The 15,916-nt window shown below is 42.2% G+C and overlaps 1 protein-coding gene across 2 annotated transcripts in view; it reads right to left on the reverse strand.

The window, feature by feature from the left end:
• DMD (dystrophin) overlaps nt 1-15,916 on the reverse strand; it is a 1,354,185-nt gene that overhangs the window by 268,718 nt on the left and 1,069,551 nt on the right. For both annotated transcript variants that reach the window (XM_056862020.1, XM_056862019.1), the window contains one exon: nt 1,048-1,220. In XM_056862020.1, the coding sequence (XP_056717998.1) occupies nt 1,048-1,220 (173 nt within the window). The remainder of the gene's footprint in view (nt 1-1,047; nt 1,221-15,916) is intronic.

The following is a 15,916-nucleotide window of genomic DNA, read 5'->3' on the forward strand; positions in this document are numbered from 1 at the left end:
CATGGGAAAAGGCAGTTTTGCTGAAGTTTTTTTCCCTATAGCAGCTCCTACTGCCAAATTTTTATTGATTTTTTACACTAAATAGTGGCTTGCTTCTTCAGGAGTAGAAATTCAAAGGTTGCTCTAACTGTACCTGCAGTTCATATATATTTTGCTGTTAGTCACAGCTGACTTATGGCAACCCAGTAGGGTTTTCAAGGCAAGAGATGTTCAGAGGTAGTTTGCCAGCCTCTGCATCATGAACCTGGTAGTCCCTGGAGGTCTCCCATCCAAATACTAGCCAGAGCCAACCTTTCTTAGCTTCCAAGATCAGTCGAGACTGAGCTAGCCTGGGCTATCCAGGTCAGGGCATAGTTCATAATTACTAATACACAATTAGTGTTCTCAGAGAGCATCTTTGCTAGATAGATATCTATATTGCTATATTGTCCTTATCACCCTAGCTATATAGTATAAGTCATTCTTTTGATGATGATGTGATGGGAATCCATATCTAGCAGTATTATTAAAGGTGTACATTTCAGAGGAAGATTGGATGCCAGTTAACAGTGCATTCCTTTCAGGAATGCCTGCACCGGGCTTAGGAGGCAACCCAGCGGTGGGTTGCATGGGAGATAAGCCAGCAAATCGCCCCGGGAACGCCTCCTGGGGTGCCGTTAGCTGTGGCCTGTGACGGTGTCTGGAGGCCGGCGGGAGGCTGCGGTGGCGGCCGGGCCCATTGCTGCCACGTCGTCATCTGGGGATGGGTGTCCGGACCTGCATGCCGGCACTGGGGCCACTCACGCTGGCGTGTGCTGTCTGGGTGCCGGCGGTGTGGGCCCCTGCGCTGGTGGAGGCCTTCGTTGGTTTTTTAAGGCATTTCGCCGCGGCCGCCAGCACATTTGAGGAATGAGTTGTAAGACTACTTAAACTGTTGTTGTTTTTACATGCTCATTCTTAAATTACTGTGAAACAAACAAAAACACTTGTTTTAAAGCACAGACCAACATGACTACCTCTCTTAAACTGACAACCTGAGCACTTTAGCACCCTTTGTTTGAGACCTACCTAATATTGAGAGATTTTTTCCGAAGTTCGCTCCATCTGAAGTTCATGCTATCCAGGCGTCTCTGCAACAAGGTTGCATCATCAGATCCTTCCAGAGACCTCAAGATTTTCTGCCCATTTTCATCCAAGCTGTGGAAGATGTCAGTGTGTGTTTCAATTTCTTTCTGGAGTTCCTGAGATGAAACAGATACATGAAATACTGTCAGAGAAATGCCAGAGATAAGTGAATAGAACTTATTGCCAATTATAATAAAAATAAAGATATAAAGATATACTGACATTGTGATTTATAAAAGAGCCTACCTGAATTAATTAAATCCCCGAGTTTCATCCATTTGGGAAACACAAATGGGAATAACTATGCTAGTTCTTTATTATTGGTATTGTACAATGACTGATGAACGTTCATTCATACAGAATCCCTTTTGCAACCCAAAATAATTAAACTGAATATTTTAAAGAGCTATTTGATTCCATTGTTCTTATTCATTCCTGAAGGAAACAATAACTATACTATGCACAATGTACTGTCCTTCCTCATGTTCGATAAGCCATGCATTTATACAAGCACAATTATACAAGCACAAGAGAATGTACATTTTAAAACAAACAAAATATTAAACATTATCATCAGGCTCCTACATGTGGCAAAAAGGTTATGTTACGTGGTTGGTGATAATTACAATGCCCTCTAAACCCCAGTCAAATCTGACCTTTACATGGTACGTCTTCCTATGTAACATTTTCAACTTGAACCAGGAGCTTCAGCACTGGTCTTGCCGCATAGAAATCCCAGGAAAACTAAGCTACTGCAACAGCAGAGCTTTAAAATGCCAAGTTTAGTTACATTCCATTGACAGAATGCATTTCATAGCACGGCCCTCAACAGTCAATAGTAATAAACAGCCACTTTGTCCTATGTAAAAACATCAGTCAAAGCCATAGCTGTAGGAGGAACCAAGCACACCCAGAATACACAACTGGAAGCTTATGTTGAACAGCCAACTTTTCTTATCACTTTAGAACTGCAGGCCAGAAACTTTTAAAATTCATTTAATCCACTCATTTTTAGCCAACCAGCCACTGCCAAAGGAACATTCTTTAGAGAGCTAACTGCCTGGTACTAACATTCCTATCTGCCTACACACTGAATAGTGTCTTTGTATACTATCTGTCCCACTCTTCACAATAAAAAATAAATAAAAATGCTTTAGCTCCACAAATGCATAGATTTATTTCATGGATGAACAGTACTTGCTCATTAAGATTACCTTATATAAAAATAAATAAAACTATTACTTCCAGTTGGAACAAAAAGAGGTGGGGGTTAGGACTTCAAGCTGCTGGCAGGGGACTAATTGATCATGAACTGACAATTTTGTGCGCTCTATCTGAGAGACAGCAAGCTCAAAGCTAGGTAAAGCTCATGGGTAGGTAAGAACTGCTAGTGAGCTCTTCAGCAGTTTCTTGGTAGTCTTCATTTGCTAGAAGATGGGCATCCTATTCCTGAAGTGGGGGAGGGGTGGATGCCCAGCTGCCGTGAAGAAAATAAAAGCAATTTAAATTGAAAAATGGGGAACGTGTCCCCATAGAAAACAGCAAGCTCTGCCCCCAGGAGTTGAATAGACAAGAAGTTAACTTTTATTTATGGTTTGAATGTTGGGGTATGTTGGAGTTACAAAGTTTATTTTCAGTTGAATGTTTGAATTATTTCCCTGTTCAGGCATTTGGGTTCCTTCATTATAATTAGACCTTTTCCCAGGCAGCATTAAGCTGCGTTTCTGCCACAGCTTCACTCAGCCAGACTCACTCCCCACTGCCCTAAGGGCTTTTATTCAGCTCTCCCCCCATTCCATCAGCTTCCATTGTCCACTCATAGGGAGAGACAGATGGTGCCCATTGCACCATCTTCAGATCACTGGTCGTCTTCTGTTTTGCTACTGTTTGGTGGGTTGGTTCTGATATGCCTCAATTACCTCAATTGCCCAATAAAGTAATTCAGGAGAGGTTATCAGGATCAAACAGTTCTTTTATTAGCCAATAAAAGAATAGCGCGTGTGGAGATGCCCTTAAAAAGCGTCAGAGCCTTCCACCCAGAACAAAGAAAGACATCGTGTTTTATAGACTTTAGCATGAAGGGCACTAATCAGCATTACGTATAACAATCAGAGCCAATACACATTAGATTTGTGTGTGTGTGTGTGTGTGTGTATACAACCATTTGCATAACCTATTAACGTGGTCTTAAGGAGTTTACTTAGACAGCTATATGATCTCTAATGAAGAAACGAAACTTAACATTCTTATCTGACACTTCTGGTGTCTTCAATCACTGGTCTAGGCCTTGTTAAGGCGGCTAGCGGGACCAGTAAGTGGGGAGGGCCAGCATAGTTTAGTAGTTAAGAGCGGTGGACAACAACAACAACATTTTATTTATTGAGAGCCAGTATGGTGTAGTGGGTAAGAGTGGTAAACTTTAATCTGGAGAACCAGGTCTGATTCCCCGGTCCTTCACATGAAGCCTGCTGGGTGACCTTGAGCTAGTTACAGTTTTCTCAGAACTCTCTCAGCCCCACCTACCTCACAAGGTGTCTGTTGTGGGAAGGGGAACTGATTGTAATCCACTTTGAGACTCCTTAAAGGTAGAGAAAAGCGGGGTATAAGAACCTGGCGTAGATGGAAAAAAGCCAGGCTAGCAACATTAGTGACCTGGGCCTCCAACTAAAGGGAGGCACTGAGGATCACCCCCAGGCTCCTGACTCAGGCAGACAACATCAGCTGCACTCCATCAAGGGCCGGCAAAGGTTTCACCCAACCTTAACCATCCCTGCCCATCCACAGGACCTCCTTCTTTGATGGGTTTATCTTCAGGCAACTCTGTTTTAATCATCCTACTACAGCCTCCAGGCAATTGGCCAAAAGATCTGGGACCCAGCCAGCCAGCCAGCCATCAGCAGACAAAGCTGGGTATCATCAGCGTAGTGATGGCACCCCAGTCCAAAATTCCAAACCAGCTGGAGAACTGGGTTTCATTCCCCGCTCCTCAACATGAAACCTGCTGGGTGACCTTGTGCCAGTCACAGTTCTCTCAGAACTCTCTCAGTCCATGCAGACGCAGGAAAAGGCAAACCACCTCTGAACATCTCTTGCCTTGAAAGTCCTATGGGGTTGCCATGGGGAAGGCACATACTGAAAACTATGGAAAGTTGCACGTATAATCAGATCTAAAATGTGACCAGCAGGATGAGTGGGAAAATAAGATGACTGGGATAAAGCAAAATAATTTAAGAGAAAGAGAAAATACTAAACGGAAGCTTCAGAATCAGTCAATAGCATGTAAAATCACAATAAAGAAAAGAAAAAACATCACTCAAAATTAGACCACTCAAAATCAGAAAGGAAGGATGAAAAAGGAGACAATACATCACAACAGTTTTAGATTCAAAAGAAAAAGAAATGAACAGTTTGAAGTTCAAAACTAGAAAAAGGAAAAGAAAATAAAGAATTTAACTGCCAGAATGATGAGAAGAGAAACCTACTCCACTCCACCCTTATAACTAGCAGGATACAGGAGCAAGGAAAGGCTAGGGAAGGCGTAAGAAAGAAGACCTTGGGAGCAATATCAACAGAAGTTCAAGTTTTTTTGAGAACATGAATAGAAAAAAGGCTATGTAGAGTGGGTGACATAAAAGTCATGGAGAACAGCTGATTTGTTAACTGCTGAAAAACTAAGAAAATCAAATGAAGCAAAGACATGACAAGGAATATGAACTAAATTAGATGCAGAGAGATCAAATACTGAGATCAACATCACCAGCCAACAAAAATAAAACAGAGTGAAGAAATAAGATATTTTATGGAAGTAACAAAAATAAAATATAGGAAGGCAAAGAGAAAATGAGAGGAGTGGCCAGTCTTCAATCCACATGCTTCATAGCAGAGAACTCAAACCAATCTCATCATGTCTACATTTGCTGTTTGTCAGAAACCACTCTATGCCCAAACTATACAAATTACTGGGATAATAAATGAGATTTAATATACAAGCAAAGGCAAAATACATATAAGCACTTCCACATTGATGTGGTGATCACCTGGAAATTCTTCAGGGAAACCCAAAGATAAAAATGCATTATCCAAATAATGCCATAGGATACTAGCGCATGAACAAGCAAACTATGTCATCGGCTAGGCAGTTGTCCAAGCCAGACACATGTTGTGCTATAAAGGTGATATTATGGGACAAACATGTTAAAACCAGGTGTAGCACTAATCGCATAACCCTTTCAGACCTTGATGTTTGCCTGTTTACGACTCTCACCACTGCCTGATTGTCGCACCAGAAACGGACCCTTTTGTTCATGAAAAGCCCAGCCCAAATAGATACGGCCATGACCAGTGGGAATAGCTCCAGGAAGGTCAGATCTCGGCAGATGTCCGCCCCCAGCCATTTGTCGGGCCAACGTTGGGAGCACCACTGGCCGTTGAAATAAACACCAAAACCTATGCTTCCGGCTGCGTCCGAATGGACTTGCAAGTCCCGGCCAGTCTCAAAGCAGCTCTGCCAGAGGGAAATACCATTGCATTTCTCCAGAAACTGCACCCAAATTTTTAAGTCCTTCTTTATGCTGCGGGACACTCTGATGCGATGGTGTGGAGCGGTGACCCCCCCCCCCGGGTGGCCCTGTTTAAATGGGCGCAGAATGCCCTGCCCGGAGCAATCACTCTGCAGGTGAAATTTAAATGGCCAATAACGGATTGCATCTCCCTTAAGGTGTATTTTTTCTTACTGCCCATCAAAGTGAGCAAGGCACGCAGCACCAGAGGTTTTTCCCCCGGTAACCTGGAGGTGCCTGCAATTGTGTCCAGTTCAATACCTAAAAATGTCAAAATTGGGGTGGGACCCTCTGTTTTCTCGGAGGCCAGTGGCACGCCTAGCTCCTCAGCCATCTCTTTGAAGGAGGTTAGTAGATTGGCACATATTAAGATTGGCACATATTAAGCTGCCCTATGAACAGAAAGTCATCTAGTGGAGCCAAGAGTTAATTCCGCATAAGAGCCCCGTGACACAGGGTGGTAGGCTGCAGTACTGCAGTCAAACCTCTGCTCACAACCTGAGTTCGATCTCAACAGAAGTCAGGTTCAGGTAGAGCTGGCTCAAGGTTGATTCAGCCTTCCAATTATCTATCCTTTATATTGAATTGATGTATGTTGTTGTTTAATACAATTATGTTGGTAAAATGAGTACCCAGCTTGCTGGGGGCGGGGGTTAAAGTATAGACAACTAGGGGAGACATAGTCTGCCTAGTAAATGTCATCATGATATGACATCACCCCATGGGTCAATATTGACCCAGTGCTTGCACAGGGGACTATTTTTATCTTTTTAAATGTATGGTTCATTGCAGGGTTGGACATAGATCTTCTCCCTTTAGAGTTGCATCAGTTATGAAGATATTGTGCCAGATGGGGCAGCATTCAGAAAGAATTGGTCATGGGTAATTCCTAGTGAAATTTTCAAGGGGCTGTTGCTGAACAGGTGGGATAAACTATTCCTAGACGCTTCCCAGGGCAATGTTAGCTAGTGTACCCTTTCACCTCTCCCATGAACTTCTCTTGCACTCCTCCCCAATTTTGGTTAGATAGAAAGGGTTGAAATGATTGGGTACATACAGCATATGGCACCAAATAAACGGTGAACAAAAAGCAGCCAGAAATGTCTTTGGACCTTTAATACGAACCTCAGGAGTCCTCAACACATAAATTATGTAAAATTAACTAGCAAAGACTCTCACTTGAGAAGGAAGGAAAAAAAAGATGATGAAAAAGTAGATTTAGAATTTAGGATAAACAAAGAAAAACACATCGAGCTAAAATTCATGTTTACATAAAAAACAGAAGGAAAAAGAGGCTTGGATGGGGAACAGCACAAATGCTATGCAAGCAGCAACAAAGGGGGGAAAGTCAAGACAATTCCAAGACTTTTTCTGTAGCCATTTCAGACATTAGCTCAAATGAACTGGACTTCCAGCAGATATGAGAGACTATGTCAGTGAGATATGGATGGGCACATCTTCACCAACCAACACATGGTGTCATTTGTGTGGCTCCAAATGAAATGCACCCAGAAGTTCCTTGTTCCTGGATTTTATAGTTGTTGGCACAGTGCCCACCTCCCACCTAAGATTGATGAGGGTATTTTGATGGGCAGTTGGTATTACCTCATCAAGGAAGGAACAGGCAACTGTCAGTGTTAGAGTTTGGAAAAGGAGTGGGTAGATTTCACACCTCCCCAAACAAGGTGGAATTGTTCTCCATTAAGCAGATACAGACTGTTTCTGAGCCAGAGTCACTGTAATAACTAAAAAAGCATTTGGGAGGGGGGTCATGCATGGAAGGGAAAAGTGTATAAAGTGGGGAGAGTAATTTTTGGGGGAAAGGGAAAAATAAACATGCATTAAATGGATACACATTACAGGGACTTAAGTGTGCTCTTTGATTGGATCATATGAAGGTATCTTGGCTAGTAGGATGTCTGTCTCATTTTTATCTTGTTAACAAATTGCTTCCCCCACTGTATGTCTATGTTATATTTACCACCTCTTCATGAACATGGGAAGGCTGCATTTGTATATATGAGCCATTTTTCTCTTCACCTTTTTAATTCCTCTGTATTATTTCCCATATTGTATCCAAAGTCAAAAGGGACATACATACTTAGGGACCATGCTGATGACTGAATGACAATAGTCCAGATTCTCAAATAACTTTCCATAAAAATATAGAACAAATAGTCCACTTTCAAGAGGACACTAGTGAAACTATTCCCTCGGTGGTTGTTGCTAGGCAGCCACAGTATTCTGGGCTGGGCTTATGTGAGTAAAAAGTCAGGGGGAGAGGGCAGGGTCCTTTCCAGACTATTTTGGCTTTGGGCTGACTAGTGTTGCCAGTTCTAGTTTGGGAAATTCCTGGAAATTTGGGGATGGAGTCTGAGGAGGGCAGGGTTTGGGGAGGTGAGAGGCCTCAGCCGAATAGAATGACATAGAGTCCACCCTCCAAAGCACTCATTCTCTTGAGGCCAGGAAGCAACCTTGGGATGATTCGATACCAACCAAATTGCATGACTCAACTAGGCGTGGCTGCTTTCTACTGTTCAAAAGCAGCCACCCTATGAAAGCCAGTGTGGTGTAGTGGTTAGATCTTTAGAGTAGGAACTGGGAGATTCAGGTTTGATACCCAGCTGCTTTGGTCCTCTCTGTAGAGAAAGGTGGGGTATAAATGATATAAATAAATAATAAATATAGTTGACGATGGGAGGCAGATAAAAGGTAGGATGGTGAATGGCTGAGAAGAAGAGAATGAATAAGAGAAACTGGAGAAGATATGAGGGTTGCCAGGAGATGGAAAGTGGAAATTGTGTGGGGAGGGAATACGGGGGAAAGTGAGGTGCCACCCCAAAAGTCCTTGAGGGTTCCCTACCATGCTAGTGGGCCTGGCCCAGAGGCCAGCACCATGCAACTGGGTCACAGTTTTCCTCTGTATATTATCTTAGGTGCGGTGGAACACAGGCAGGACAGTGCTGCTGCAGTCGTCCTGCTTGTGGCTTCCCAGAGGCACCTGGTTGGCCACTGTGAGAACAGACTGCTGGACTTGATGGGCCTGGGTCTGATCCAGCAGGGCTTTTCTTATGTTCTTATGTTCTTAGAGGCTGCCGGAGGAGGGGGAGAGGGAAAGCTGAAGACAGAGGGGCAGATAAATGTAGGTTGTCTGTTGGGTGGGAAGGAGATAGAGTTGTCAATTCCAGTTTAGGAAATCCCTAGAGATTTGGTGGTGGAAACTGGAGAGGGTGGGTTTGAGGAGGGGAGGGACCTTACAGGGCTTTAATGCCATAGACCCCATATTCTAAAGCAACCATTTCCTCCAGGGGAACTAGGGTTGCCAACCCCCAGGTGGGGACTGGCGATCACCCAGAATTACAATTGCTCTCCTGATGATAGAGATCAGTTTCCCTGGAGAAAATGAAGTTGGACTTTATGGCATTATACCTTGCTGAGGTCACTTCCCTCCCCAAACTTCATCCTTTCAGGGCTCCACCCCCAAATCTCCAGGAATTTCCCAACTTGGCACTGGCAACCCTAAGGGGGAACTGATCTGTGTAGATGGGAGATTCCAGGAGCTGGTTGTGATTCCAGGAGATCTCCAGGCCCCACCTGTAGGTTGGCAACCCCAAAAAAGAGAAGGAAGCAGGAAAAGAGGAGAGGCTATGGGGTCTTTCAGGAAAGGGAAAGAGGAAATATTGGGGGAGGAGGAAAAGAGATGCCCCCTGCAAGTCCTTGTGGGTTCCCACTTGTTATTTATGCTAGTCATTCTTCTTTTAGAACACTCTTTAAATGCAAGAGGATTCTGTTTTATTATTTCTTATAGGACTATCAGTGCTAAATTAAAACATTTCCCCTCTAATTTATGATGTACTGTTAATGCATATAGTAAATTTTAATGAACACAGTGTTCAAACATGTTTTGAATTTATCCCTATCAGCAAAAAGAATATTTGACCAAAGTGTATGGTGTAAATATTACATAATAATTGTATGCCTGGATACAATTAGTATACAACACTTCAAATAGAAGATTTCTTCCAATGGCTTAAAAAAACAACAGTATCTTGTAAAATACAGGTTATTCCAAATGAATCTTTCATTGCTTCTGGCCCCATACTGTTTCGGTTTATCCCCTGATTTCTGCACATATTTTGTGCCTTTAGTTTTCACTTCTCTTTTTGTTTCTTTCCCTTGTTTTTTCCTGTTTGTTTTGAGCCCTCTTTTAACCCAATCATTTTCTTGAAAATGATTTTGAGTCACCTTTTTTTCTTGTGTGTAATGTTTTGGTTTTCTTTGTCCTGCCCACTCTCATGCACCTCTAGCCAACTTTTGGATGATTGTACTGTTGTCATCCGTCCAATCACTCCCTCTTCTCCCACCTCTTCTCCCACAAATTATTTCATTTTTATTTTAAAGGCACTAAAATATCAATATAGTGCTGTAATGATCAGTCACGCAGGTTGCCTGAATTCCCAGTTTTCATTTTTTTTAAGACTCTATCTTCTTCTCTTGCAGAGATATAAGGGGAAAAGGCATCTCTCCGCAAGGAAAAGGGCTAGAGACTTACTTAAAAAATGAAAACTGGGATTTCAGACAACCTGCTTGATCAATCACTACAGCAGTATATTGTTATATTGATATTTTAGTGCCTTTAAAATGAATGCAGCCATGATATTGATCTATTGATATAAGCATGTCCAAAAAATGAAAAGGGGTTGTGATGCCACCAGTGACATCAACAATGACAACAACAACCCCTCGAAAATCCTGATTATTTAAGGCACATGCAGAAAAAAAAACTGTGAAAAGGGCAGACATGCTGAAGAACTACATGCCCAAATTAATTTCAATGGTTATGGATTGACCCTCAAGAAAATCAGGAGTAATTTGAGTGTGCGGAAAAGCCCTCCATCACAAAAATACACAAAGAACAAAAGAAAACATGTAATCATCACTTGAGTTTTTCTCCTTCATTAAGTAGAAAAATAAGAAAACACGTTACCATTGAGATTGTTTTTTTATTTTAATTTTTTTGTCCTTTGTAAAGTCCATCAGCAGAACATTGAGAAGAGTGTCTTATCACAAAAGCATTCAACACCAATTTCCATAACAATGAAATATTTTCAAATGAAATTTTAAATATAATTAATTTGGCAGATATTATGTGTTAAAAGCTTTGTTGTGAAATAGCTATACATCATCATGTCATCAAGCCTTCTTATCAACTAGTTTATGGCATGACCCCAATTCCAGCCTGGTATGATTACATTGCTGAGGTTCATGTTAATGACTTGATGAGAAAGACAGATAAAATTGCATCCCTCTCCTGGGATGATAAGCCTATGAAAATTGTTAAAATGTTTCCAAGATTCTAACACTATTTTATAAGAAAGATGAGAGGCATATCCATAAAGTAGCACATGTCGGCATGTGAAAGGTAAAAGAGCTCGAACTTTTAAAAACTTTCTCTGACAATCTTAGAAGATATTAGGATCTACTGAAATCTCTGGCAAACTGAGTGATATCTAGGATATGGATTTAAAAGGAAAGAGAAACAAATTGATGGAAAATATGATGGGGCAGACATTATTCCTCTAAAATACATATCACATGGGTGTCTACCATTCCTACATCCCCATTTGAATTTGAGTCTCCCATTCCTATTCTTCATTTCAGAGCTAGAACCAGATCTTATGGTGTTTCCCCCATTTTGAAAGTCACCATCTCCACTTTCATCTTTTAACCTCTCTTGCTGCAATGGTAATAATGACTGGGGTCTGGGCTCATTGCTGCCTACTATGTCTATACTAGTGCACAGTTATCAGTGCCTGAAATGAACATACAGTAAGCAGCACATCCATTGAGAGCAGCAGAAACTGATTGGTATGGCTGATATTCAGGATAGGGTTGTGCATATGGTATACCCGAACTGTAAATAAACCCAAAAGTAGCCATTTTGCCAATATTCAGGTTTCGGGTCGACCGAATACCAAAACATGGGAATCTGCCTGAAGCCAAATAGGTGATTCCTGAAAAAGCTGAATAGAATAGGTTTTGGCTATTCGTCTTCTGTGGAGTCTCCATTTTGTGGCCCTTGTTGTGTTTAAAGGAGAGCTATCGCCTTTCTTCATATTCCTGCCCCCTGGCGGGTTTTCCAGGGCAGCAGGAGGGAGGGAGCAGGCATCTTGGAGTGGCCAGTAGGAAGGCTCACTGGAGCTTCCCATGTGGCCAATATTGTGCAAAGCCAGTTGATGCAATCTACCTGGATTGCAACAGAGGACAATCAAGAGAGGACGAAGGCCAGGAATTCTCAGTAGCCAAAAGGAACCCAGGTAAGGAAGAACAGTGTTCTTTCACCAATCACAGAAGGTGTTTTGTTTTGTTGTTTTGGCTGGGATTATTTTCAAACTTTTCTGTGCTTGGCTAAAGACAGAGAGTTTGGTGGCAAAACTTGGCTTTAGCTCCTGCTGCCTGATTCTTCCTCTGTGATCCTGGATCCTGGTGCCTCATCCTAATCTTCTGGATTACAACCTGCTGCTTGGGTTGGATTCCTTCCTGCCTGCTGCCTGGGGGAGAAGACATAGAAAAATGATGATATCTCAAATCCTTCATTTACACAAGTTGTTGTATTTTCTCAATTTTGCTAGAAGCCAGCAGGCCTTGGCCTGTTGGCTGGTGGTGGTGGTGGGAGGGGTTGCTAGTTTGAGCGGGTGATTTGTTTATTTTGGGTGGGAGGTCCTACTTCCATTTCTCCACTGCTTGTTGGTGCAAAGTTGTATTGTTTGAATTTTGGGGTTTTCTCTGCTTCAGATCTTTCTGGTTTTCCCCTGAAAGGAGGGGGTGATTTGATTATTGGGGGTGCATGTGTGCTTGCTTCCATTTCTCCACTGCTTGCTGTTTCAAAGTTGAATTATTTGAATTTTGGGGGTTTTTCTGCTTCAGATCTTGCTGGCTTTTTACCTGAAAGGAGGGGGTGGTTTGATTGTTTGGGGGGGGGGCACTGCTTTGTTGTTGTCATCATTGTCCGCTGTGACATATAAGGGGTTAATTTGCAGCAAGAGCTGACAGACCAAGAGTGGGCGGAGCTAGAGAGCTGACACTCTGAGCTCTGAGAGACAGAAAGCATTCAAAGCTTGGGACCCAGCCTGAGAGGAGGCTGTGAAAGAAGTCGAAGCTTGGGACCCAGCCTGAGAGGGCTGTGATAGATTGGAAGCTTGAGAGGAGCCTGTGAAAGGAGTCCTAAGATTGGAACCATACAGAGAAGGCTGTGATAGATTTTGAGCTTGGTAGTGAAACTGAGCAGAAGCCAGACTGTACTCTGTGAACCTGAGGGTTCTGTTAAAGCCAAAGCTATTGATACACACACAACCTGTGGGAGTGACAGCAGTGAGAACTGGGTTAGAGAGGGCCCATTCTCAGGTCACAAGGGGAATTAGTCTCTGAGGTAGAGCTATTCTGGTAGCAGGGAGGTGTGGAGGATTACAGCCACTGAGGTGGAGTAATCAGAGAGACCGAGAAGAGGGATTTTGGATATTTTCCCAAACTTCTGTGAGTTCTCTGAGGAGAGAAAGGAACTCAGACTTCCTTCACTCCTGTGAGCTAGGCTGGGGACAGAGTCTGAGAATCTGAATTTGAGTAACAGTTCTGAGGGACAGAACTAAGCTTGAAACTAAGAACTGAAGGAACATGATTGAAGAAAACATCTAAGCTATCTCTCTGAAGTAATCTTGTGTAGATAAATCTGACTTTGAGTTTTCCCTCCAATTCTGCCTTTTCCTTGAAAATCAATCTCTGTGAGTTCTGTTCAATAAACTTCCCTGTTTTGTCTGTTTAAGTTAAAAAAGCCTCTTTGCAATATTTCTCTCTGAGGTAAATACTGGTGTGGGACTGGAGGAGAAGGAAAATAATCTCCTCATAAATATACTCAGGCCAACGCTTTTCCCTCAGTATATACAGTCGGGCTGAGAGAGTGGGATATTGAAGTGGTTGAAAGGGGGGTGCGTCATATCCTCATTGCTGAATTTAAAGAGAGGTTTTTTTGGCAGTTTGGTGTCTTCTTATGTGAACTTTGAAATGTTTTCCTATGGGGAATGGGAGTGACTCCTTTGGGGGCCCATAAAATTGGACCCCCAACCCAATCTTCCCCAAACTTCATGGTTCTTGCAAGGAGAGTCCCTTCAAGCTACCCTGAAAATTTGGGAACTCTACCTCCAAAAACACCTCCACAGAAGCTTTGCATTTTTTCCCATAGACTATAATGGGTCCAAATTTTTTGGTAAATTTGGAAATAAGCCGAATACCAATATTTACCATTATGGGTTTTCAGCTTATTTCAAATTGGGCCCAATAAACCCAAACCCGATTTTTTTTAACACAACCCAAATGCAGGACAATGGTTCAATTTTTTAATTGAGGAGATATTCATGGTTTCAAGTGAATATTAGTGTTTAAAGTCCCTAATAACAAAGTCCCTATATAAACATAAGTCAGGTTGGAAGATGGATACATAGTCATATTTCTAAATAGTCTCGTGGGGCACAAGTACAAAAATTTGAATTCTCGTGCAAGCATTACATTTAGCAGCAGTATTATCACTGTGGCATAGTTATTGAAAATAACGTTATCCACTTTAAAATCAAATATGGAATTATTGTAACTCTTCACCCTCATGCCTAGCTCTCCAGTCACCATACTCATATCTTATTAATTTTGTAGTGTTACATGTAGGGTTGTGCATATCGATATACCTGAACCGAATACCAAAACCTGGGAATCTGCCTAAAGCCGAATAGGCGATTCCCAAAAAACCTGAATAGAAATTCAGGGTTTGGGGTTTTTGGCTATTCTCTTTGCTCAGATGCACAGCTTTGTGCTTTCTCCCATTTTTCTATCTTTGACTGGTTTTGTTAGGGCTCCATAGTTGGGGCTCTTTTGAGGTAGGAATCATGTAATCTAAGCCAACTTTGTCTGACCAAACTATGTATCACCATTCAGTGGGTTGATCTGGATCAGGATAGCCTGGAGGCAGAAAGGTCATTTAAAAGACGGGGGGTCACCCAGTACTGTCCGGAGGGATATACACTCCATCTAAAAAGCCCCAGCTTCAACAGCTGCTGAATGGGCTTTGTTCTGAAAAAGACTGCTCACCCACGTAGATTAGTAATCTCCTTCACAAAAGCTGCCTTGGTCATGACTTTCAAGCAATAGGAGCATACTAAATAGAAGATTATGCAACACCGGTTAAGGAATTATTCAGTACGCAGCCACCAATATACTTAATTCTTATGTGCTTTACTTCTTAAGAGGAAAACCTTCATATATATGTGTGTGTATACTCAACATACAAGGTAAACTGTCATACACACTCTTAGAATGTATAAAATACAATATGTTGAAAAGCTATTATATACTTTTACAGGATAATGCATATGCACGGAAATACACTTCTGTGACAATATGTTCTTATAATTCCATCTTACTCAGTGGAACAAACATCCCATAATAAATTCTAACTATATTGGAAAAAAACTTGTCAAGATGTTCCAAACAATGAGTTCACTGTGGCTGCATGGATCCTATGCGCCGTGACGAAGATGCACTTGCTTCCGAGTCAGCTGGTTAGTCTTATCCAATCAGACTACCACTCCTTAAAAACTTGTGCTTTGCAGCTCCGTATTTCAAAGTGATGTGATTTTCTTTACAAAATTGGCTCGGGTAAATCCCCTGATGTGGTAAAAATCTGGGCTAACACCCCAATTGACAAGACTTCGGTTTTATCTTGTTTCGTAGGCTTCCTCAGAATATTAATTCCATATCATCCAGCCGCAATCTTGCAGCTCCTGAAATGTGACTCGTGGTCCATTACCATGGCTGGCTCCAATATCACCCGCCCCTGAAAACTGAAGGCCCGCCTGAGTAGTGGCTTAATTTCCCCGCACCATGACCATCTTTTGAAATCAGATTTTTTAATAACTATAATAAAGGACTGTTCACAGGATGTCATTTGCCACCAAATAAATGTTTTCTGTGTCTTATTTTTCTTGCATTTAAGCCATTTTCCTCAGTTTGGAAGATAATTTGCATGGACATCATGCTATGCACTCCGGATTCGAAGGGAGCCCCCCAGACTTTGAGGCACCAGCCTGCCAATTGTCTCTTTCTGCCAGTCCTCGGCAATGCTGAACTTCTGAACCTGAAAACCGATGGACAGCTCGGCTCGCAAATGCCTGGAGGATGGGGGTGACCACTTTGTGGGCCCATAAAATTGG

The sequence above is a fragment of the Euleptes europaea genome, chromosome 16 (genome assembly GCF_029931775.1).
Source record: "Euleptes europaea isolate rEulEur1 chromosome 16, rEulEur1.hap1, whole genome shotgun sequence".
Lineage (NCBI taxonomy): Eukaryota > Metazoa > Chordata > Lepidosauria > Squamata > Sphaerodactylidae > Euleptes > Euleptes europaea.